Source organism: Aythya marila, assembly GCF_965140915.1.
Source record: "Aythya marila genome assembly, chromosome: 14".
NCBI classification, from domain to species: domain Eukaryota; kingdom Metazoa; phylum Chordata; class Aves; order Anseriformes; family Anatidae; genus Aythya; species Aythya marila.
In genome coordinates this window covers 1,494,799-1,519,958 of record NC_139055.1, presented here as the reverse complement: position 1 = coordinate 1,519,958, position 25,160 = coordinate 1,494,799, and the positions used below count along the sequence as shown (strand labels likewise).

The 25,160-nt window shown below is 34.3% G+C and overlaps 1 protein-coding gene across 1 annotated transcript in view; it reads left to right on the top strand.

Moving 5' to 3' along the window:
* GABRB2 (gamma-aminobutyric acid type A receptor subunit beta2) overlaps positions 1-25,160 on the top strand; it is a 162,029-nt gene that overhangs the window by 130,881 nt on the left and 5,988 nt on the right. Inside the window, exons 7-9 of the mRNA XM_082771871.1 lie at positions 8,753-8,890; positions 10,070-10,222; positions 11,327-11,571. Coding sequence (XP_082627997.1) covers positions 8,753-8,890; positions 10,070-10,222; positions 11,327-11,571 — 536 coding nt within the window. The remainder of the gene's footprint in view (positions 1-8,752; positions 8,891-10,069; positions 10,223-11,326; positions 11,572-25,160) is intronic.

Sequence of the window (25,160 nt, the reverse complement as noted above, 5' to 3'; positions counted from 1 at the left end):
ACTATCATAATAATAAAAAAAACTATCATAATAATAATAAAACTATCATAATAAATACTATAGCGTATAAGTAATTATAATATAAACAGACTGCAACAGTAATTCAAATATTATGCAAAGTTGGCAACACTGCATATATGACAGTGGCTTAATAAACATGTTGACAAAGTGACTGTTAGATACCTGCAGCACTGATCTGCTCCTGAGCTATGACAGCCTCCTGGAGACCCAGAATGCCACAGAGCTGGTGTGGGGGGGGAACAGCTTTCATGTGGTAACAGAGCTCACTGTACCTGCAGCTTCTTGCTCCTGTGCAGAAGCACCACGCTTCCTGCATAAAATAACTTCAGTGAATGAATGACACATGATACATGCAGCATAACACTTCTTAAAGGAAGGATGAAGTTGGGAAATAAGAATATAAACATAGGTACTAAAATGTGATGCAAATAAGCCTTGGGTTGAAAGAATATGCTAGGAATGTCACTGCAAAGGGAGTTTAAAGGAGGACAGTTTAAATAGGAAACACTTAAGCACAGTTATGGAATACTGTGAACTCTCATGTGAAAATGTCAAGTTGCTTGATATTTTAGTTTGTTTCAGGACAGAATTTGAGTCATAATTCCTTCAAGAATAAAGTTGTGCAGTTCTGAGTTTCAGAAGAAGTAGTGACTACAAAGTACTAATAATAGCATTTTCCATTGCTGCGTTGTGTATTATACATTATTGTATTATTCATGTGTTTTTCTTTTAGTAAATGACTTTGGGTTTTTTGATGAAGGGCATTTATTTCAAAGGCATGGGAGAGGTGCAGTCCACATGGGGCTTTCAGCATAAAGATGTAGTGCTTTAACTTTTGTATTTGAGGCTGATTTCCTTTTATGTATGTTAAAATATTGTACTGGATTCTGTTTAATGAACATTTACATGCAGATATCCTGCTTTTCTAGCCCAAGAGGCAATCTTATGTAATACATATTTGCATATTGACACAGTTACGATACTAGAACTAGAGGAAAACTGAATAAAAGTCAACAGTGTGTGTCAAAATATACTTTCAGAGAAAAGTTCCTTTAAAGTTTGGCATTATCTTTTCTCAGTCACATCAACTTCATGAAATAAGTACATCCTCAAGCTATGTGTGGAGTTCCTACTCACAAGAGAAGTGAATGTTAACTTTTATACAATTTTGTTAACTTACCCTCCTGAAATGTGAAATGCAGTGAAGAAATCATCTTGGTGTGGTGCCTGGCAACATCAAGGTCAACAACAGAGTGGCAGAGAATACAAGATAAAGCAGGATAGTACTTGTAGGGAAGGATTTCACACAGTTTTGTGTCACATAAAAGACAAAACTTTAAAATGGACTGGAGTAAGTGAATAGTTCCAGTGACCAAGAGGAAGGGACATTGCTTCTGCTGTGAATTTTACAGAAGTCATTCACTGAACAAAGAGTTTGGGGCCCTTCGGGGTTACAGCTTCTGTGTCACTTAAATGAATAGAGATGAAGATTTTTCTCCTCCTTTGGCCTTGTCCCATCTCCTCTAAAAACAATTCCACTTCCTGATACCTTGTGCATACCTATCCACAACCATTAGCATCTAGTTACCCACCAAGTAACTTCTCTTTGTATACTGCATGTACAACCTCGAGGCTTGGGGTGTCAAAATAATTTATTCTCACCTCTTTCAGTATCCTAGGAAAGTAGTTGCAATACTGCCAACCAACCTTTGCTGTCTTTTCTGATATAGGTGTCACAACAGAGTTCCCTACAGAAAAGTCCTCTGAGCCTTGAGGTGCACAGTTCCCACTGAAATATTTTGAGAAGGCAGCAATGTGATTTCCCATACCAGCCAGCCTGTGTGAAGGTCGTGTAGGAATGTTCCAGGTCTCTGGCAGTTCTGAGGAAATACTGATGCAGTTCTAACAAGATCAGTGTATATAATTAACATTCCCATAAACTTCATTCACACAGTACTGTATAAATAGTTGTCCACAGTAAGGGTACATGTAATCCTTGAAAAAGCTTTTAGAAGACAGAGAACTTATTCAGACAGTAAACTATATTAAGAAAAAGTTCCAAAATCTATGTGTATAAACTACTAAAAAGAAAACTACTAAAAGAAAACTAATTTTTGCAAGCTCAATTAAGTGTTCCAAACCAACCTTAATTATGTGTGTGTAAATACAGCTTGTTTTGTTGTTTGTTTTTTTTTCCAAAATTCTGATGAAGTGTAGCTGTTATCAGTAAGTTTTTAAGATATTCAATGTCTGAAAAAGGGAGCAATGATTCTATGCTTTCATAACAAAATCTTTATTTAGAAAGTTTTTGTTACTATGATGCACTGAATAACTGCATGTAAGGGTAGAATAATATTCAAGAACATTGCCTTGCACATCACTGCAAGCTAATATATCTTAATGAATAAATTGAACAAATGGCACAGGCACCAGACAGCAGGGCTTTCTTCTACAAATTACATTTTTCTCCTTGCAGCCTTGGATTTTTTTGTATAGCTATGAAATAATTAAGCAAAGTGAAGTATTAATGCAGTTTTATAACTAGTATGTTAAGGTTGCCAGATGTTGTTCAAATTTTCTCTCCTTTTTAATGTACATTGGTGTTCAAATTGTAGGCTGATAATGGGTTGTGGGGAACTTGGATATCAAAACCAAATGTTGTAAGGTATTTAAAATGAGCTTATATAGATGATGCTTTACTGTTTCATTTGTTTTGATATACTCGGCTTTTTATTTTCAGTTTTGAAAAGGCTAAATCTCAAATCAGATTTCTTGATTGGAAAATTCCAACTTACACAGTATTTCACTGATGACTTCTCTTAAATCAGAAAATTTGGAGATTTATTTACCTCTTAGAAAACAATATTCAATGTCTGAACCCTTTCATCACTTCTGGAACATATACAATTTTTGTACACAGATTTTTCAAAGCATATGTTTGAAATGAATGTGGCCAGTCAAAGTAAAAATGTAGATATCAGAACAAATATGAGGATGAATACAGGTTGTAATGATGGCATTGGTGTAAATGTAGGTATTTGTTTTTCTCATTTGATCTGTGTGCATAGTAAGGGGCAGGAGGGGAATATTTATTATTTTTAACCACCCAGTGTGGATGCACATTTTATTACCAGAGTCTTCTTCCTGAAAACATAGCCTCCTAGTCAGGTACAGAAGGCGATTACTAATAGTTGTTTTTGAACATAGAAGCAATCTTGAGTTTTGTCCATAAAGCTCAGGTTTTCATCAACCTTCTAAACTATTTCTTTGAGATACAACTGAGAAATTGAGTATATATTTGCATCAAAATCAAAAAAGATGTTCCCTCCACACCCAACCCGGATCCTAAATATTGTGCCAAAAGATAACAGTACTTTGTTAATGTAATTCAAAAGTACAAATTGAATCTTCAGTTACATGTGTGTCATTTAAAAACACATGAGACTTCATATGTGGTTCTTTGAATTCAGTTGAAGAGATTACCCATGCGAAATCTATTCAATTTTTAGTTATTTTGCAAGTATGTCCTTCTGTTAATGACAAAGGTATTTCCTCAAATGTATGAGGTAGATTCTGTCAATTTTTTTCCTCAGTTATATTCATGCATAGCGTAGGATACTTGACAAGTGAAGACTAAGCAGATTAAGGCTGACTAGGTTCAAGACAGTGGAATGCCTTCAAATTGCTTCAGTTGAGGAAATGTACCATCAACAGAAGAAGGAGGGCAAGAAAATAGTGTAGGACCAGAAATCATGGTATTTATTGCCTTGGAGATTTGTGTCTTCCTTTCACTTCATTTAAAACAGCTATGACTAACTTTTTTTCTTGGGTGATTTTGCCCCCAGTATGCTCAATCAGTTTATCCAATTGTTGTGTGCTTGTTATGTGAAAAAAATAACACAGACCTTCTTAAAGGAACTGTAAAGTTGTAGTGTTGTTTTTGTTTTTGTTTTTAATACCGTACTTGTTTAATTATTCAGTCCCTTAGAGAATAAGTTAACAAAACTCTGCACAAATCCAGTGAAAGTATTACAGTTGAACGGAACTATTGTCCATTTGCTTAATGTGCTTAATGATGGCCTATGAGTCCATAGATTTTTGTATATTGTAAAGATGCTGTCATTTTTCAAAAAAATGGTGTTTATAATACAGCTGTATTATTCTCCACGTGTGCTGTTCTTATTGTAAAAGGTTGCTTTATAATAGTATTTCTTTTCAGATCCTGCTGCTTAGTTTTTACGTGTTTGGTGGTGTTGACCAAAAGTCAAATATGCTAGGTTATCAGAAAGATTGTGCAATGTCAGCTTTTACCAAACCTCTAGACCTGCTGGGCAAAAATCTCATTGGAGTGGCCAAGTAGTCCTACATCATGCTTCAGTGCTGATAAATCATGCCTAGAACAATGATAGAAGATCTAACTAGAGGGACACTTGGACATTTTCTCTGATGAACTTGAACAGAGTTAGGATTAAGATAGCTCCCAACAGCATCCTTTTGGCTTATTGTTAATGCTGAAGTGGTTTTCCTTAGTTTGGACGTGATGCAGAATGAAAGCTTCCATTCCCCAATGATATTCTAAACCTGCTCAGACAATTTTCCGATGGTTCAGAACAGAATTACATTAATTCACAGCCTTGGAATCCTCTCTACATTTTGGCTGTATTTACACTGTTTTTCATGTTTGTCATTGTTTTTTTTCCCTAAAATCAACAAATATCTTATCTCTAGTCTCCATGTGCTACAGTAGCATTACTATGTGGACTACTTGAATTTCCATACAGAGTGCACACTGCTCATTAGTAGTGTACATGTATCTATATATGTCAATAATATAGACCTGCTGTCATGTACAAACAAAAGCGTTGTGAGGCAATGAATCCCTCTAATCAATCCAATTTAGATAAATTGGCATTTTTTAACAATGTGTGGTGTTTCTGATAACTCTTGTGTCTAAATAATCTCATGCTCAGCTAGTAATATTACAGCTTTCATTTGAGGTTGTCTACATTTAAAGAGCTTATAAATTTTGATTTCTGATAAAAAGACTGATTTTTTATTATTTTTTTTTGTACTTTCTGTATGAAGAGGTTTTTATTCTTCATGCCTCTAGTTGTTTGTTTTCCTTCTACAAGGAGTGACAGATGATAAAGCACTGAAGTACAGGCAATGATAAATACCCTGTCCCTGTTAATGGGAGTTGAGAACGCTTTGCTTCTCTCAGGATTGGTGCCATATTTCCAGGGCAATGTATTGATTTGGTTGACTGCCGATGTGTGATGCATGACAGAAATGAGAAATTGAACATTTTGAATGTTAAGTAAATCATGCTGCTGATGATATATAAATGATTTAGGAAAAAGCAATCAATCAGATTCTCTGTCCTGGTTGCAGTGCTACATACAATTTAATATATGGTAAAACAGTAGCTCTTTTGCAATCAAAATCAAATAGTAGTGTGTTTGTTTACTAAAATCAGATTCTTGCAAAAAATACTTGCAGAACTTTGTTTTTAGTATGCTTTACTTTCTGCATTACTGATGTTTAAGCTGTTGCAGAGCAGTGCTCACACAGAGCTGAGGACATTTTAGATCCTCATGCTGCCCTGCCAGCAAGGAGGCCGGGGGTTCACCAGGAGCTGGGAAGGGGCAGGACCAGGACAGGGCAGGACCCAGGGTGCCCACAGGGACATCCCGTACCATGCAGCATCATGAGGGGAGAGTAAAACTGGGGAGGCTGGTCAGAGGGGCTGCTGCTACTTAGGGAAGGGATGGTCATCAGTCAGCAGGTGATGAGAAACTGTATTGTGCATCACTTGCTTTGTATATGTTGTTACTATTATTATTAAAGGTTTTCAAGCTGTATGTTTCACAGATTGGATTCATTGGTTCAAGAAACTAATTCCTCGTTACTTAACATGTTAAATACTTAGAAGGGCCTCAGTATTTCAGGACATTTTATATGGGAAGAGACTTAAAGTACTGTACTCTTCCATCCTTCCATCTTCAACCACCTTTTGCTGGATTTAGTCTGTTGAGGAAAAATAACAAGGTTAACTGAAGAAATTAGAGATAGGAAGGGAGGCACTCATGTAATTATGCAGTTTCAGAAAATAATAATTATGCAAATTACATTATTTCCTCATGAGAACAAATTCTCCTGGGTAAATCTGAAATTTGACTTTTTTTTTTTTTTAAATAGTTTAACTGATGCTATAGAACAGTTCTAACAAGAGGCTTGGCTGAACAAAGAATGTCTTGCATAGTCATCGGAAGTAGTTGTGCTAAAACTATTCTTATCTCTAGATACTGCAACTCATGGTCAACAGGCTACAATTTTATGGTGTAAATTTCTACGTGAGCTAAATCAAAACTGGTAGGTTCTGATGATTAAAAGTGAAAGCTTGAACGTGTGTTTTATCACAAAGTATGTAAGAAGCATCAGTACAATTGTGTAATCAAAGCTACTGCTCGTTTGATTACAGAGGTTAGACCCACTGACAGATAGCATTAATCTTGGCTCCTTTTCAGATCTCTCATGTTTTAGACTATGAACAGGTAATATGCATTAAATGTAAAAATTGACATCTATGAGGTTCTTCATTTCACAAAAATTCAGTGTAGAGGAATTTAGGTGATTTACTTGATGGCAATGTCCAAACAGAAGAGGGAAGCTGAATATTATGTGAGGCTATTAGTCCAAATTATGTTAAGTTTTTCCCTTGCTTCTCCTCTTGATAACGCGAAAGAGAAAGTATGACTGGCAACAAACTGGTAACTATTAATGTAAGCTCTTTGATGATGTGAATTCAAACTCTGTTTCTTAAGGAATCTGAATACATCAAAAGGCATAGCATGTTTCTCATTGTGTGTTTTTTGTTTGTTTGTTTGTTTGCTTGTTTCTTTTTCTCCATACACAAGCTTATTTGGAAGATACGGGTCTCTTCTTTTCTTTGGTTTATGTTGTCAGTCAGAGCCAGTCTTTTTTTTTTTTTTTTTTTTTTTGATAAAAAGCAAGGTTAAGAAAGAACATATTTCACAAAGAGATGAAAAAATCTATTATCATTAGTTTTGCTGTTAATATCAGCAAATCTGAAAGAAGAGCAGGTTCCATCCTGAATTCTTGATGTCAACCATATGTTCAAAATCTGTCCCATATAAATAAGATGGCTCTGGTTGCTGAATTTAGTTTTCATTTTTCTGCCATCAAACTTATTTAGGTTTTCATGATACTAGCATCATGAAAAATAGGAGTCACACACACAAAACTGGAATTGCCATCAAAATGCTGTAAGAACGTGACTACCAAAATACTTTAAAACTTATACTTTAATACTGTATGTTGAATAGATTTTTATGGTTGTTTCAGTGTTTTCATGTGTTATGTGGTTCATATCTTCAAACTTGCTAGTTTTCTGCTACTGCTGTACACCTGGTTTATACTAGGTTTATCAAAAATTAATGATGCATGGTACCAGTTTTTATAAATTCTGGGTTATCACAAAATATATATTACTTGCATTATTACTTGGAATCAAATCACATTTGAGCCCTCTTGAATGTCATTCAGTGTTGTTTTGTTTTTTGTCTGTGGGCAAGATCAAACTCAAATACATGTATATATAATTTTGTGAGTTTCCCACAAGGTAATAGTCATTATTTGCTCATAACTGTTTCTTTATATTTTCAATTTTCAATAGCAAAAATCTTTAATAAGTTGCAAACATTTGAGAGGGTCTTATTTCCTATTTTTGTTGCAGATTTATTTCTGTTCTCCAGTGGTCAGTTTTCTACACCAATAGAGTATTTAGGTTAGCTCAACAGCTGCTAGGAGAACCCAGATTCAGATTTCATGCATATGTTCTACAACTGTGAGAACACTAATGCTGTTTTTTTTTTTCCCTATCTTTTTATTTGTTTGTTTGTTTGTTTGGTTGTTTTTTTGTTTGTTTGTTTTGATGTTGTTGTTTGTTTTAGCTATGCAGAGTGTGATGGCTTTTGAATCTGTTAGTGTTGCTTTTTGTGGGTGCCACACTAAATGTGATTGTCTTTTCTTGCATTCAAGCATCTTTTGGAAGAAGGAGTGGCCTTGTTTTACAAGTGAATCTAAATGGGTTTGAACCAGAGTTTTTCATTTTCATCCAAAAAAAAATAAATTAAATTAAATAACAGATGAGGTTATAAACCACACTGTGTCCAGAGCAAACGTCATAAGACACTGTATGCTGAGCTTCTCTCTTAACCATGTTCCTCTCACTGTCCTCTTTCCTATGTTGACCAGGTTGCACAAAACAAGTACATCTCTTCTGTACCTCTCTTGGTGGCCTGGCTACATTTTGGTTACCCTTGCTGATGTTTTGGCTCAGGTGTCGCAATTGCAGTAAAGCCACACTGTTTTCTTCAGCCTTGGGATCAGCTGCTACCTTGAGCTGTTGAATGTGCAGTTGCTATCCATAGATAGGATGTGTGTAATTGTAATTTCCTATTAAAGGTTTGCTTCATGAATATATCAGTATTAAATATATATATATATGTGTGTGTGTGTGTGTGTATATACACCTGGAATTGCCATTTGAAATGATACTTAGAATTACCCGTGTCTGTCTGTGTACTTATTATTTTATCCTTAGTGCTTTAGAAATATATTTGAAAGTATTTTATGAATGAATTCTTTTGACTGTTCTCCATGATGTGGGAAGTGATGTGTATCTTAACTCTTTGCTCCTGTTTTATAGATGGCTATACAACAGATGACATTGAATTTTATTGGCGAGGGGGTGATAATGCAGTCACAGGAGTGACAAAGATCGAACTGCCACAGTTCTCCATTGTAGACTACAAGCTTATCACCAAGAATGTTGTTTTCTCTACAGGTTTGTGGAGGGGAAGCTACAGGGGGAATTCACTGGAAAGACTTTTAAAAATGAGCAAGTTCTCAATATGTAGTTCAGGATCTGAACAAAAATTTTAGAAATTGAAGTAAATTAAGGCAGCAACTGAATTTTTTAAAAATAAAGTAGTTGTTATTACAGTTTCCACAGTGTATCAGTCATTAACATATGACGGAGATACAATAGCCTGTCTTGTTATGGCTCAGTCAAGTAAGACTTTTTCTGTTTTTCTATGAAAATTGACTAAGCCACCTTGGTGCCCTATCTCCAACTAGATATAGCCCAGCTTGCAGAAACCTTTCTCTGACTGTTTCTAGATGTTCTTTGTGCCAAGTGGTGTTAGGCTAATTATTTTGTTTTCACTGTAAAATCTTTCATGTCCTCCTTCCACGGGACTATAGTTTAGCCTATGCTAGCTAACATATGACTTTTGGAAGGCTGAAAATATTTTGTATGACAAGAAGTGGAAAATAAGATTGGAATCCTTGAACAAACAGCTAAAACATTTCAAAGACATATTAAATCATTCAAGAGAAACAAGACTTGGGCTATTGGTATTTATGTACTCTACCTACTTGAGAAAGCTGCTAGGTGTGTTCAAAATAAAACTAGGAGTTAAAAAAAAAAAAAACACTTTTTAGATATGGACAGAAATCATCTTGGGAAGGAGTATAGAAGGACTGTGCATTCCAAATTCTTCAAAACCAGGGAGAGCAGCACTTGAATACATAGTGATCTGTAGGTACCCATTTCAACAAGTGTTTCATATACTTTTTTTTTCTGATGTCCAGTGACAAAGGGGAAGTGAAGTATTGCGTTGTTTGGATAGAAGGTTAGAACAAAGGTTACCCTGAAGGAGGCATGCTGCAACTTGTCAATGAAGAAGCATTTTTATGCTTTAATTCTGTGAAGTATGTTTTGGATGTCGATTCCTGAATATTATAATTACCATCAGGAAAGAACCTAGCAGCATCCTTGTTACCCTTAAAATAAAAGATTATTTAATCACAATTCTTGCTAGAAATTCTACGGCTTATTATCCTGGATCTTTCAACCCCGTGTGTACTCTGTGTTGCATGAAGCAATAAAACCAGAATGACAGGAAAATGTTTTCAGGCTTTGTGCAAGTAAATTATGGCCATACCAAATATTCTCTTTTAGGTGCCTACCCAAGGCTGTCTCTCAGCTTTAAACTTAAGAGAAACATAGGTTACTTCATTCTACAGACCTACATGCCTTCTATTCTGATCACTATCCTGTCCTGGGTTTCCTTCTGGATTAATTATGATGCTTCAGCTGCAAGAGTTGCTTTAGGTAGGCATTTTTACACATCTCATGTAGTGTGCACTAACTGAATTCTTTTTCTTGCTTGTGGCTTAGTGGATAGTGCATGATTTGAAAAATAAATCTCAGATCTTTTTATGTCTGGCTTGTAAGCTTTGTATATTTTGAATCAGCATTTAAATCATCCCAATTTAAATAAAAATTAAAGTGATTTCATGTCTGAATTAGCTAACTGTATAATCATTGTAACCAGAATTAGCCTAATTGTCTCAATGTTTTCTGTTGTTGTTTTACTGCTTGTTCTCCAAAGAGAATGCATTTCATTTGGTTTTGCTCATGGCAGTCCAGAATACACATTCAGCACCATATTATGGAATACAAATTGCTTTTCCTTTTGGGTATGAATTAAATAATGTTTTACTGGGGTTTTATAGGTAACTTCTCTGAAGTTGAAGCTCCTTAATTTTTTTTTCTTTACTGTTACCTTGCATTCTAAAAGTAAAACCATTTGCCTAATTAATTTGTTGAGAACTCGTATCTCATCAGTAATCCCCTGTGTCCTTGTTTATACTGTGCCCCTCATCAGAGGATCCAAGCATGTTACAAAAATAAATGAGTATCTACTGTCAAATTTTGTATAAATCAGACTGATTTCTGCATGGTCCTGAATCGGATAAGTAAGTAAATCACCACAAAAGACAATTGAGAATTTGACATTTAAAGTTTTTCTTTCTGCATTTTGTAGTAAGAAATTAAGTCTGCAGACAGCATGAAAATGCTGGAGGAAGGCAAGATACAATAACTCTAGGCTGGTAATTTATAACAGACTGTTAAGAGAAGATTGTGGTTTAGCTGGTTAAAAGCATGCTTGTTGAATACAACTACTGTTTCTTTCTTTGATTACAATTAGTTATGTGTGTAATTTTCTTTGCTGTGCAGGATAAGGAAGGAATATGAATAGAAGTTGCTTGTTAGCAGAAAAAAAAAAAAAAAGCATCTAGAAGCACCTAGATTTTTTTCAGCACTATCACTTGAATATTATGAACTAAAATGTTAGAAAATTAAAAAATAATTCAATCAGACTTCTCCTTTCTTTTTCTTTTTCCTTTTTTTTTTTTTTTCTTCTTTTTTCAGGAATCACAACTGTACTCACAATGACAACAATTAACACTCATCTTCGAGAGACTCTTCCCAAAATTCCATATGTGAAAGCCATTGACATGTATCTCATGGGATGTTTTGTCTTCGTTTTCATGGCTCTGTTGGAGTATGCTTTGGTCAACTACATCTTCTTTGGCAGGGGACCTCAGCGTCAGAAGAAAGCAGCAGAAAAAGCTGCCAGTGCCAACAATGAGAAGTTGCGAATGGATGTCAATAAGGTATCTTACAATAAGCTTACTTTCAGTTCTGCAAGATAGAGCTTTGAAATGTTATTTCTGATACAAAATGAATGCAGCAGAATTATTATGATTTTGCCTTAGCTTTCTGTAGAGCAGCATATTTAGCCACCTCACCAGTGAATGCTGCCCTCTATCCTGGAAAATTGAATGATTTTTTTTCTAAGGCATGCACTCAGATAAACTTTACTGTGAGTTGTTTTCTCAGTGGGGTTGTAGACTTAAATATATCTAATCTGTTTGCGAAGGAACAAATCCAAAATGATGGCTATATTTGATATTCTAGTAAGAGCTGTATGGAACATTTGAAAGAAAAAATAAATTTAACCTATTTCAATAAATCTTTCAAATGACCTAGATAATAAATGTTTGTTATAGAAGTGTTTAAAGCTTGGAAAGTTTGCATATTTTCGACATATAATGACCCAGAATGTTGTTGACTAAAGAAGAAACTGCTCAGAAATAAGGCATCAACTTGCTGTGCACTTAATTCTGAATCTGAAAATGGTCCCCTGGGGAGGGAGAATTGAAGGCAGAAAAGACATTTGCCAAGACGTACACTTTTGGAAAAAGTATCCATTATGCTTTACGAAAATGGAGCACTTGTCATTTTTCACTGTGACCATTTTTGATGAGTTTCACACAGTGGCAAATCTGGGCTGAATACTAAAATGTACTCAGTGTGAAATGTATAAACTTTCACACACATGCAAAATTAGGAAGTTAAAGTTATATACTCCCTCCTTTTTTTTTTTCTTTTGGTATGGAAAGCTTCTTGTATTCATAATTCAGCATGATACTCCAAGAGGGGTTAAAAAAAAATCTAAATCAGAAAGAAAAGGAAAAAGAAAAAAAATATTTGTGAGTGGAAACAAAAGTTTCATACAGCTCTAGTGGTGAAATTTCTCATGTTTGTTCAGAATTTCTGTGCTGTCATAGAGTGCCCATGGACAGAAGATGGAACTGCAAAAACTCACATATCTATAATATTAAACAGTTACAGTTTTAAAGCCTATGGTGTATATAGTTTTATAGTATTTTAAGATGCAGGATTACATTTTCATGGCTGAGATCTCATTCATTCAATAATTTATTTTTTTCTTTTAATTTGAGAGAAACATGTTTTAATGAATGAGGGCAAATGCATAATGAAGAGGTTAGTTTTGATGGTATGATACCATAGATTGCTCATTTTACTCATTTTACTGCTCATTTTACTTCTGCAGTGTTCATGATTACTATTTAAATCCAAAATAAATTCTCATTCTATTGGTTATTTTTCATTTATGTATAAAGTAATAAAAAGTATTTCATTTTTTTATAGCCTTTTATTTCATTTTTCAACTTTATTTTTTAATAATCAGGTTCCCTTTAAATAATGAAAGCCATTAACTAAGAAACTATAGATAACATAGATAATTTTCTGAGTCTCTATCTGCATCTACCTAAGGCCTTTCATGTGGAAATTTAAGATTCTTAGATATTAGCATGTCTTCCAAGCCCCTCTACTGTTTTGCATGTGAGATTCTCTATATACTTAATCATACAATAGATCTATCATATTTGATATCATATTGATATTCTCTCATATAATAGAGTATCAAAGTCTATTGGCAAATCGCTAATCATGAACTAGAATTTGAAAGCACTAACTAGTCCTTTTGAATGTCTGTTGCAGAAATTCATTAGCTCACAGCATTAACATGGAGTACACTGGGGAAAACTTTACAGTACTTACATTTTTGAAATTGAACCTTTAGCTTTACCAGGCCAGTGCAGTTCATAATCTGTGGCAGTTCTGCTCTGGGATCCCAATCACACCTTGATCTGATGATCAAGTTTGCAATCCCTTAAGCAACAGACAGGGAACCAAATAGGAGAGGAAAAAAGAACAGTAATTTGAGAACTTTGTCCTGCTGCACATAGAGAGCTTTGGGGAGGAGGAGAGGAGCTGACAGTTGCTCTTTCTCTCTGATCATCAACAAGAAAAAAGGTTTGTATTTAATGGACCTAATTTTCTTCCTGAAAGGGGGACAGATATTGTATATTATTTTATTATATTGTGTAATATTTTCATGCACAAGAACCAGAAGTGTGTCTTAATGAGCCTTAATGAGCACTCTGTCTAATTAGGATCCAACACTGAAGGACTATGAACTACAAGTATTTTTTGGTGATATTACTAGATTCCTCAAATATCAGTACATGGAATATTATGAAATTATGCTTGTGTCTTTGGATACAACATGAGGAAAAAAATAATAGCAGTAGCAATAAACCTTGAAATGATGAGGATGAACACTTCTATGCAGCTCTGTTACTGCATATAGACATTGTAAATAAGGCAGGTGAATAGTTATTGGAACTGCTGCTTGCAGTGCAGCATCTTTGTTTATACAGTATACATCAGCAAATCTATAATAAATTTCTTCATCTTCTAACAACAATTCTTGTAACAGCATCTTAGAATTTGTCTGAATAGCAAACGCTGGTCATAAGAGAAGTGTCCATTAGTTCTTCCATCCACAAATACTTGCAAAATCATGGGCACCAGTTAATACCTATGCCCTTTATGCTGTTAAATTCTCTGGTATAGAAAGGTTCTAGGACAGGTAAAGGCACTGGTAGCTTCTCATTTTTTTGTTCAGTGTTATTCAGAAAATACCACAGAGTCTACAAACTAGCAGAGGAGCAAAACAGAATCTGCTCTTCCATGTCTGAGGTATCGGCTAAATCCCAAGTAATCCCTTGGAGATTTGGTGACTCAGAAAGAGAATGCCATATTTTTTCTATATGAGCACACACCATCAGGCTGGCTTCAGAGCTTCTCCTGGGCTATTCCAGATGGAACTGTGGCCAAATATTTCTTTAAATTTTAGATTGAATGTCATATGCCAAATGTGGTGAGTTTGGTTTTGTGGGTTTCTTTTGGTGGTGTTTTTTGGTTTATTTTGTTTGCTTGTTTGTTTTTGGTTGGTTGTGGGTTTATTGTTGTTGTTTTGAAATGTCATGTAATAGAAGATTGTGAATTTATATACTCTTTTACTTTCAAAGATTGGCTCTGATTGGGATATGGAGTGGAAAAGCAGAGAAGAGATTAGAGCTATATCTTGGTTTTCTTCTTGCATTCTAAAATGTGAATAATAAAATCATTGATAAATTCAAAGGACATAAAGTCAAGGGAGACTCATGCTCCCTAGATATGCTGTCACAGACTCATTAAATCTCACATGCTCAGTTTTCTTTGCCATGATTTCATGTTGAAATGGCTGTGTGTGTAATCATTCCACTCTTGAAACTTCTCGAGCTGTTTTCAGCAGTTTATTCCTTTAGTCTAACTCTCATCATCTTTTGCCTTTGTCAAGGCTAATTGTTCTCTCTGTAAACAGTCACATTCCTTACAGGTAAATTATCTTACATTGTCTTTCTTCTTACTCTAGACATCCTTCCATTGTTGGAGATGGCATTTCTCCTCACATCTCTTTTCCAAGCATGTCCTCGTATCTTCCCTTATTTCTTCAATGCCTTTATTATCTCTATAGTCTCTGATTTAGGAATCTTTTCTGTTCTGAAGGGCATAATACTGCAAACACATATGGAAGGGTGGATGAACAGGGAGTGTGGCATTTCTGCTGTTGAAGATATAATGTGTTGTGAACTATGGTATATATATATACTCTATCCCATTAACTACTTTATTTTATTCTGTGATACTTCATTCACAAATTTTATTCTATGGACTTTTCTATTTTTTATAGGAATGTTGACAGGAGTCTGTATTCTTTTGATCCTCTGTAGTCACATTTTGTGCCAACTTTTGTTTAGGCTCAGTGCACTAATCTGTTTCATTCTCTCGTGGTTCTTTCCCATGATTAACATATACATATATACATATTGGGGTTGGGTTGGGTTGGGGGGGAGAGCAAATTATAACCTCTGGCTTCATAAATGTAATTCATTTGACTATTCCTGTGGGCAATTGTACACACACCTGTGTCTTATTTTACCCTCAGTTTTTAAGATCATGTGTCAAAGGCTTCAGTGAATTCCATAACTTCCATCTGTTAAACAAATAACTGTGATACAGCCCTCCTAGTTTTCTCCTTTATGAAGCCTGATTTCATTTTCAAGATGATTAGCCTAGCCAGGATCTCAGTGTAAACTTGGTACAACAGCCATTTTAATATAACTAATTTCTTTTCTTGTAGTTCAAACAGTTAACTTGGTGCGTTTTCTCAGTACTGATTTATTCCCCAAAAATTTCTTCAGGTATCCAATAGCCAAATTAGTTTTTCATTAATTTTGGTGTTTTCTCTTGCATTGTTGATCCACTAATTTTAGCTTGGTTGTTTCCATCCCGGAACTGTGGTTTGAATGGGCTTGGTGATCACTGTGATGTGTCCATTGCATCTTCTCTTTGTGTTGCATGAGATTTACAGTTTGACTGCCTGTCAGGTTTCCAGTATATTTTCCTGTGTTATTAAATTCCCATTCAACCTGCTACTTATTGTTATGTCTTTTGGATTCATTGCTGTTTTCTCCACAGTTGCTCATTTAATTCAGATTACTAAATATATTACCTTCTCTGGAGGTGTAAGGAAGGTGAAAATGTTCTTCAATATCAGTGATATTTGTATATTTGTTATTCTAGATAAATCAGAAAACATTCACTACAGCTATCTAGTATTTTAATGGAAACCAGAACTGTCATCTTAAAGAACAACATGGTAAACATACTGGGCTGAATGAAAGGCTGATTTATGGCCTCTTCCTCTGTAAAGAAGCACTTCTTGGGTCTTACCAGCTGTACATTTGAAAAGGGGTGATTAGAATGGAAAAGCAGCTGTATGCCGTCCTCTTCCAAAACAACAGACTGGAAGAGTGTCAGGCAGCAGAGAAATGGTGCTGGCTGTGAGTATTGGTATCAGTTCCTTCATCAAGGCTCTTGTAAAAAGAAAGGCTACAGATCCATCTCCACATAGAACATCTTGTCGGTCTTTTTTTGGACATGTGTGTGTTTTCCTTACTAGATATTAACTAGAAACAGGACAGAGTATTTGAATTTGTTGGTTTTGTTGTTTTGGTTTTTTTTTGGTTGGTTGTTTTTGTTTGTTTGTTTGGTTGGTTGGTTTGGTTTGTTTGGTAAGTTGGTTTCTTTTTTTTTTTTCTTAATTTAGATATATAACCTAATAGATGTGTTATCATAAGATGTGTTAACATTAGGTGCATTTTGCCTTTCATTTCTAGTCCTATGCTTACCATTTGTGTAAGTGTGTTATACAGGCTGTGTTTAAATTATTACAAAATCATATTTATTCTGTACAGTTAGGTCAGCTATGTTTAGAAAAATTAAGTGGCTATTGTAAATTAACATTTCTTATATAAAATTTATTTATTATTTTGATTCAAAGTAATTTGATTTGCATTCACAGAAAAATTCTGCATAATGTAGATAGATCACAATGTTCACACTACAGTAATAATTGAAACCTTGAAGTTACCAACCTAGCTTGAAGCAAAGAGAAGCTGCAAGTGTATAGGCTATATACCTGAAGTATGTGATGACATAAGTCATGTAAATAAAATTCTACCTCTGATGTTGCAATCACATTATTGTTTTTGTAAGCTTTAATAAAGAAATTTCCCTCTGGAAAAAAAAGGAGGGGGGGGAGAGGGGGAGTGTGTCAGCATATTGTGCAACACTTCATTAAACTGTTCATATTTTTTTAGCGTTTTTTTAAATAAATGTCGCTGACATAAAATCATAGAATTATGGGTTCTGATATTGCTAGCCTCTACAAGTTTAAATAAGCTGTTGAGGTATTTGTTTGCTTGTGTTTTTTTCTGGACACAAAGACTTTCTTAAGAATATACTGCATGTATTTTTGAAACTATGAGTAATTCTTTACTCAGTAGTCTCTTACGTAAGGTATTCAGTCAGTATGCCTGAGAGTTGCAGTGTGTTGCTGTTAACACAATGCCAAGTCACGACCAACAGAAATTGTCAGACTAATTGTCAGACCTTTTTCTGTCAGAAATTCGGGTACCATGTAGAGAACATGGAACTTAAATATGATAATGAGATTAAACTGGATATTAATAGATTTGAATAACAATAGAAATGTTCTCTAGAAGAATGAATGTGGGGCTTAGGCAGCTAAGAAGATTTAAGCAAATATAGGTATCTTGGCAATTCATTGCCCTCCTGACCCACTGTTTTTATATCCAAATTAGCACACAGTTGCTAAAGGAGATGGCAAGAACAAAGCAAATAAAAGCCTAACCTGCCCCTCAGCTGCACTTAACATGGTAATTTTCTTTCCCTCCATTTTGTGTCAACTGCTAATTGAGTTTTTCCCTACACCTCCTTGACCAAGGAAGAGTTAGACAAAGTTTAACCAGAAAACTTGTCCTTAGAGCTTTCATTTTCAAAGGACTCCACTGCATTATCAGAGTTTAAGACAAACAAGAGTATGCAATAACCTGTTTTGTAAGTGATCACACCTAATTCTTACACCTATGGAGTTGGGCAGGTTGGGGGTAGATGGTCTCTGGCCATTGTATGGTCTAGGACATGCATCCTTCTTCTCCGAGTGCCCATTATTAGATTGACTGGCATGGTATGGGCTGTTCTAACCCAAAGACAGAACACTCTGCTTCATTGTGTCTGCAGTGCCACCCATTACAGTAGCATGCTTTGTAATGGCATAGAGTGAGCTCAGGTACTGCTGTGCCACCTTAGCTTTTCTCTCATGACATCATGACAGCCTCCTAGCTTTCTTTACCAATGAATAAATGGAAGAGTCTGTGGGGTTTTTTTCTTCTTCTTTTTTTTTTTTTTTTTTTTTTTTTTACTGCCATATCCATACATGTGTCTTTTTTTTTTTTTAAAAAAAGGGGCAGAATTAGAGGAATGACTGCATTAATGTTAGCCAGTGAGAATGCACAGATACATATACATGTGGGCCTTTACAGGCTAACTTGTGATAGCTTTTGGTACACTGCAAATGCACAAGGTCACTCTCCTCAGTTTTCAGACTGTGGTGTAAAGATGCATTAACAGAGCCCAAGCCTGAGATAATATATCCTACTCCAAAGCAACATTCATTAATTTAGCCTTGGCTAATGCTTTTATTTCCACTCTGATTTTTCTCTGATATTTCCATTCTGGCATCCCTGCATCCTTTTCAGTTCATGGAAATACATATATTTGTTCATTTCTCTCTGAAAATAGTGTGTAAATGCACTTCTGATGAGGAGGAGGAACTATTGCAAAGGTACTTTAAAATAATTGTTGTTTATTACATACAACTATGCCTTATACCAAAAGCAGGAGAGATGCTTCTAGTCTTTGTGAGCATAGGGAAAAAAAAAAAAAAGAAAAAAAAAAAAGAATTTTAAGATCCCTATGTATAACATAGGGATCTTAAATCATTAACTCACTTAATGAATTCTACATGATATTAAAACACCGTAGCAACATAAAGCTCTTAAAATTTCAGTTTAAAATCTTATATCCTCACTGTTCTGTATCACTTGAGATAGTTCTTCCACTGTCCAGATTTCAGTGGTAGTTTTCTTTTTTTTTCCAAGGAGAGTCTTTCTTTTGTTTGAAGGACACATAAAACTGCACGAGGACTGATTCTTGAGCCAGGGACAGAGGGACTTACACCGAAGTTTATTGAATGACATGGAGTGAAAGTAGGCAGGGATTATAAAAGCTCAGCGTTTCTCCTCAATTTACATTCTTGCATTATCAATGAATTACTGCAAACAAAACAACCAGCAATGCAGAGTGCTCAGCCAGCCTCTGCATGTGCTGTTGAAACAGGGGGTATGATAGGAGTAAAATTTGAGGCAGTTCCAGTTTTAGCCTACAGCAGTTTGCAGAAGCAGTCAGAAGGTGATTTATTTCCGTGAACTGTAGTGATATTCAACATGACATCTGAATAAAGGTCAAGTCGACTGCATGAGGGTTTCTTTCTGCAGCTGCACTCCTTTGAATGCCATGTTTAATTAATATAAGAACAGTGCCTGTACAATCCATTTGTTGAAAGCACATTATTCTCTTTGCTTATGTAGCTCATCTACAAACCTGGCATCCACCAGTGACCCTGAATTAAATACACTTTTGGTTAAGAAAAAAAAAAAAGAATCTATTAATACAATTTATATTATTATTTCAGATTGCAGGTGAATAAAAGCATTGCTTCACAAAAACAAACAACCAAAAAATATATATATATATATAGTGAAGTAGAAGAAATGTACTAAGCTACAATCTATAAGAGATGTCTGGCTAGTTAATCTGGGGAATTGGTTTCCCAAAGCAGATCAGTTCTGAAGAGTTTCACAAGGTTTAATTGAATGGCCCTGAGTCAGCCAATTCCTAGTTAAAAAAAAATAAAATTCATAACTCATTATAAAGATTGTACTAAATGCTGTGTGCTAGGGGATGTTACCTGGTTGTGTTGATGAATCTTGAGATCACTGGATCGTAAGTACACTAAGTGGTAAAAATATTACTGTAATGTAGGAAGTGTCTGTCAAACCCTGCTACCTTTGCTTTATTTATACTGACTGGAGTGATCATCTCTTTAGTTTCTTTTAGCAAACAACAATTTGTTGTTGTCTAATTTAGGGGAAATCAATTTCAGGCTAAAATCTAAATTCAGAATCTAAAATTCATATCAGAATTGTTTATAAATAGAATGATACAATCCTGAACTAGTAAGAAAGATAGATATTTCAAATTCCTCTTCTGTAATTTTTGCCCATTTGTAGTCAATCTGTAACTGTTAATTACGATGCCTTACCTTTTATTATTACACTTTATTTTTATTATTACACTTTAAGCTGCATGATCAACAATATATAAAAAATATATATATTTGTGGTAGAACGCATCTTAAAGATTTTTTTTCCCAATATTTCAAAAACACATCCTCCTCAAAAATAGCGTGTTTTTTTTCAACAGTAGAAATGTTCTAATTCCTTTGGGGAGAAACCATCCAATCACCTTGCCACAAAGACACTGCATGCCTTACATGAAGATCAAGACAGAGCAAGGTTAATGAGCAGAATAGCCCATGCAACCTAGAAATAACATGCTGAACACTAGTCATAGCAATATATTACTCATGTACTATATGAATGGGGCATGCATACAGACCTATGCAAATTATTATATTTCTTTATAAATATTATTTATAAAGGGTGCTAGGGAGTGTATTGCATATATGTATGTTAAATTTAAAAAATAGTAATTCTGGGCTACAAAGACCTACAGTTTTCTGTAAATTCAATTTGCTACTCATTCATTGGGTACTAGCTGCTTTCTCAGAATCCTGCATATGGAGAAAGATAGACATGGGGTATTATTTTCTTTATCTAACTCAGGAAAAGGTTTAGGAGACTGGTAAGATTGTGCGTAAAGTTAAAATATATACATGTATGTATATATACAAATGTGTATATATATGAATATATCTTTCGTACTCTTTAGATACTAGGTTTAAAAATCACTCCGTAATGATGCGAGATACTAAAACATAGAACTGTGTGTGTATATATATAGAGAGAATTTATTATTATTATTTTTTGTATGTCTCCATTGCTCTTTCTAGAGGTATGAGAGGCCGAAATTTAGTTTTCTTCCCCAACCAAAAAATTTAAGTCTTCTCCCTGAACTTAATGCATTTTACGGAAAGCCTTGCTTACCTATTCTTGCTTTTATCCTCAAGATGAACTCAGCTTTCTGTTAATTTAGCTGTCAGAAATTTAACACTTTTGGGCTGTCTTGAGGGACGTAACAGTAAAGGTCATACTGCCTAAAGCAGCATGATTATTTTAGGGTAATGTTTTCTGGCTTTTTTTTTTTTTTTTTTTTTGACTATTTATTTGACTATTCAAAGGTTTCTGCAGGTAACTTTAAAAGAAAGTCTTCTGAAACCGAAGATTTTAGCTTACTTTCTGCTAGATGGATTTCTAGGGTTTTATGCTTCAAAAAGATATAGTAATTTGGGATAGGAAAAGCGTCTTTACATAAGTTTCAATTGTTACATGAGGGTTTTATTAAAGTACGTGATAATATATCTGGAGGAGAAGATCCAAAGCCAGTTCTATATAGTTATCATTAGAAGAGGGTTTACGTGGGGAGGAGTATTCTTCAACTTATATTTCTTCTTCCTTTTCGTATGTATGTGTATGAGGCATATATCATTTGCAACATAAAAATACATCTAGATTTGGTCTCCAAACATTGGGGGGGGGGGGGAGGGTGTCATTTTTTCTTAATTTTAAATGTTCTCTGAAATTTTCCTACAATTCAAATGTGTATATTTTGTATGTGTATATATGTTACTATAAAACTATAACATTTTTAACTAATCAAACTCAAGACAATTTTAATGTATAAGCACATAAGAACACTAAAATGACAGGAAGAAGACTAATTAATTTTGTTTGTTTTCTCTAAGATTAATTCATACACGAATACAAATTAAGTACAATACAAAATTTGCAAAGGTGCATAATATTGCTGTATAATTTGCATGATACACAATATTGGTATATAGTGAATATACAGAAATTTACCTAGAAACAAATCTGAAATGACTAAGCATTTCGTGTCAACAAAGTTTTTTTCATTCTTGTCACTCATTTCTAAATGAGTGACAAAACATTAGATTCTCCCCAAAACATCAGACTATCAGCATGCAAGTGAATCATGCAGGAATATTCTAATTCTGTCAACAAATTCAGATTTTCTGATTATTTTAAGTACTGTTCTTTTTAATATTGTCAGAACCAGTCCTCTGAGCCTTGCAAAATCTATAGCTGTTAAACTGGCAGTGTTTCAGGCTTCTATATCAGCCCTGAACATGATCATAAGTACATTTCTAGATTTTTTTTAATTTGAAAATATAGTGTCAAAAATTGGAAATTCATCTTCATTTTCCCCACACTGAAAATGTGACACTGTTTTTTTCCATAAAAAATCTCAGGAATTTCCTGAGTCAAATTCACCACAATTGAATTTCTCTCTACTGTTTTGTCTGACATTTGTTACTGCTCCTGAAATCTTTCCTTGTATGTTCTACTGCCTTTGACCATGTTACTTTTTGGGCTGAGCCCATGAATCATGGTGGTGTTCTTCTACAAAATCACAAGCCTAAGTCTGTAGGCAAATAGATGGAAGTTTCAGGAGAATGAAACATTGGTAGACTGCCATACAGCCCACCGACCTTTATGACAAATGCATGATGTGTAGTGCTTTCCATGTTGTATTTGACTTTAAGCAAGAAAAGTAGCATCTATGGATTTTATAAAAGTCTGTTCTAGAAAAGCTACTTTATCAACCTTATTTTTACTGCCTAGTTCATATATCAGAACCATAATTATATTCAAATTATACCTTGGAAATTTTGCCAGTTGTAACGATAATCAAATGTTTCATGTATTTTTCATCTTTCATGAAGCTTTTCTACATATATCGAAGAAATTTTACTGTGTTTCTGTAGTAGATTTCTGGTGCTAGCTCTATATATTCTAGCTAGTTAAAGTATATTTTGCAAGACAGCATAATAGGAAACTTGGTTTATGGGCATAGAGGAAATGGAAACTACTACAGAAAGAAAATGCTCGAATGCTCTTGCAGGTTTGTTTTTCATTTATAGGATCTTGAAGAGAGTTAAATGCATACATGTAACTTTGGTGACACTTTAACAATTTATATTGTTAGAGAAGTATTAATAAGAATGAGAGCTGCCTAATTCCTTGTTTCTTGGTGAAAAGGTATGACTGTCATTAATCGGTACTCCAGGAGATTTCTATTCTAAATATCCTACCTTTGCTTCCTTCTTAATGTTTCAGTAGTAAAGAAATATGGTTGAAAATTGAAGTTGAAATTTCAAAAAGTCCAGTTCTACTTAAATCACTTTCTTTATGTTTATTTCTGGTTCAAGATTAATTTTCTTCCATTTTAGTGTTTATAGAGTTGGCCTTGTAGAAATACATACTCTCAGGTGGTTCAGAAAGATTCATTTTTAATTTTTGCAACTTTTATCCTAGAAATTTTTTTTCACTTTACTGTAGAAGAATTGTGTTTTTTTTTTTTTATTATTATTATTATTATTTATTTTGTTTGTTTTGTTTGTTTGTTTGTTTGTTTGTGTGTGTGTGGAAAGGTTAAATTTTTAAAATGCAGTCACTTACTCAAGACATTGATCTGAATGATTGTTTTGCAGTCTCAAGGACAAAAAAAGAAATCTGTACCTAAAGCTTCCAGAAGAGAGGGCAACTACCTTTAAATATCATCAATACAAACTTTATTCAAATGAAAAAAACTTACCAGCTAGAATTCATCATAACTAGTATTTAGATCCACCATTGTAACGTATTCTTGTAGACTAAAATAAAGCAGTGCATATACACAGGAGAAGGAAACAATTTGTGGCTTTGGATTAAAAGTGACAGTCTTATTCACAGGTCAGGAAATCACTTGAAAGCATGACTAACCTAAGTATGTGTTTAAGTCCCATTAAATTAATGTATCCACTTAAAGAAAGTCACAAGCTCCATTCCTGATTTACATACTTGTTTACTATTTATGGTATACTATATTTTCTATACTGGAATGGAAATTTTATGTGCAAGATCAAGACCTTAAGCAATTTATTCCTTCCACTTTATATTAGAGATTGCATTGTACTGAATTATCTTGGTCAAAGGTGAGATGGAAGAAGATGCATTTCTGTATTTCTGTATATATTTCTGTAGATTACAGTGTACTTTACATTTTTCTTTCTTGATTGGCTAAGGTGCTTTAGCCCACTTTATTCAAGGAAAAGAAAAAAAAAAAAGCAGAACAGAAATGTTTTGTTTTGTTTTGTTTTTGTAATATTTCACAAGATGTTGGTGTAAGCTTCAGGCCTCAGGACAGAAATAAGGGCCATTGTCCTGTTTCTCCCCATCTTCCCCCTGGTTTTGTATATTTAGCTTGCTGGATTTTGGTTCAGAATGTTAGATTCCATGCAGTAGTTTGCACAAGTTCCTATGACATGATTTTTATTCCAGTTTCAAGTCAAAGATAGTTCACCCTTTTTAATATTATTTATGCACTTATTCTAGAATGTCTTAAGTATGGAATCTTGTATGTAAGTAATAGGTGCCAAAAGAACGCATATGTTTTCAACCATTACTCCAGAGTTCAACAATGCTTAACGACTGATTTACCGATGTGTTACTAATGATAATGATCAAGATATTCACATATGTTGTGGGGTAAAAATAGATGCTTAGAAGCTGAATTACAAGGAATTAGAAAAGTGTTTAAAGCTCTGTGTCCAGATCTCACATTTTTTTCTGATTTTTTTTTCTTTATTTCTTATTGGCTTGCCTTTTTTTTTTTTTTTTCTTCGATTTTTAGGCTTTGAGAAGCTCAAGAGCCAAAAGAAAATCACAACTGAATTTGGAGAGTTTTTCTGGATTTTCTGATCTGAAATGAAATAAAGTAATCCAAAATTATAAGTCAACTTGTGATACTGTGATACTGTGAACTTATTTTTACT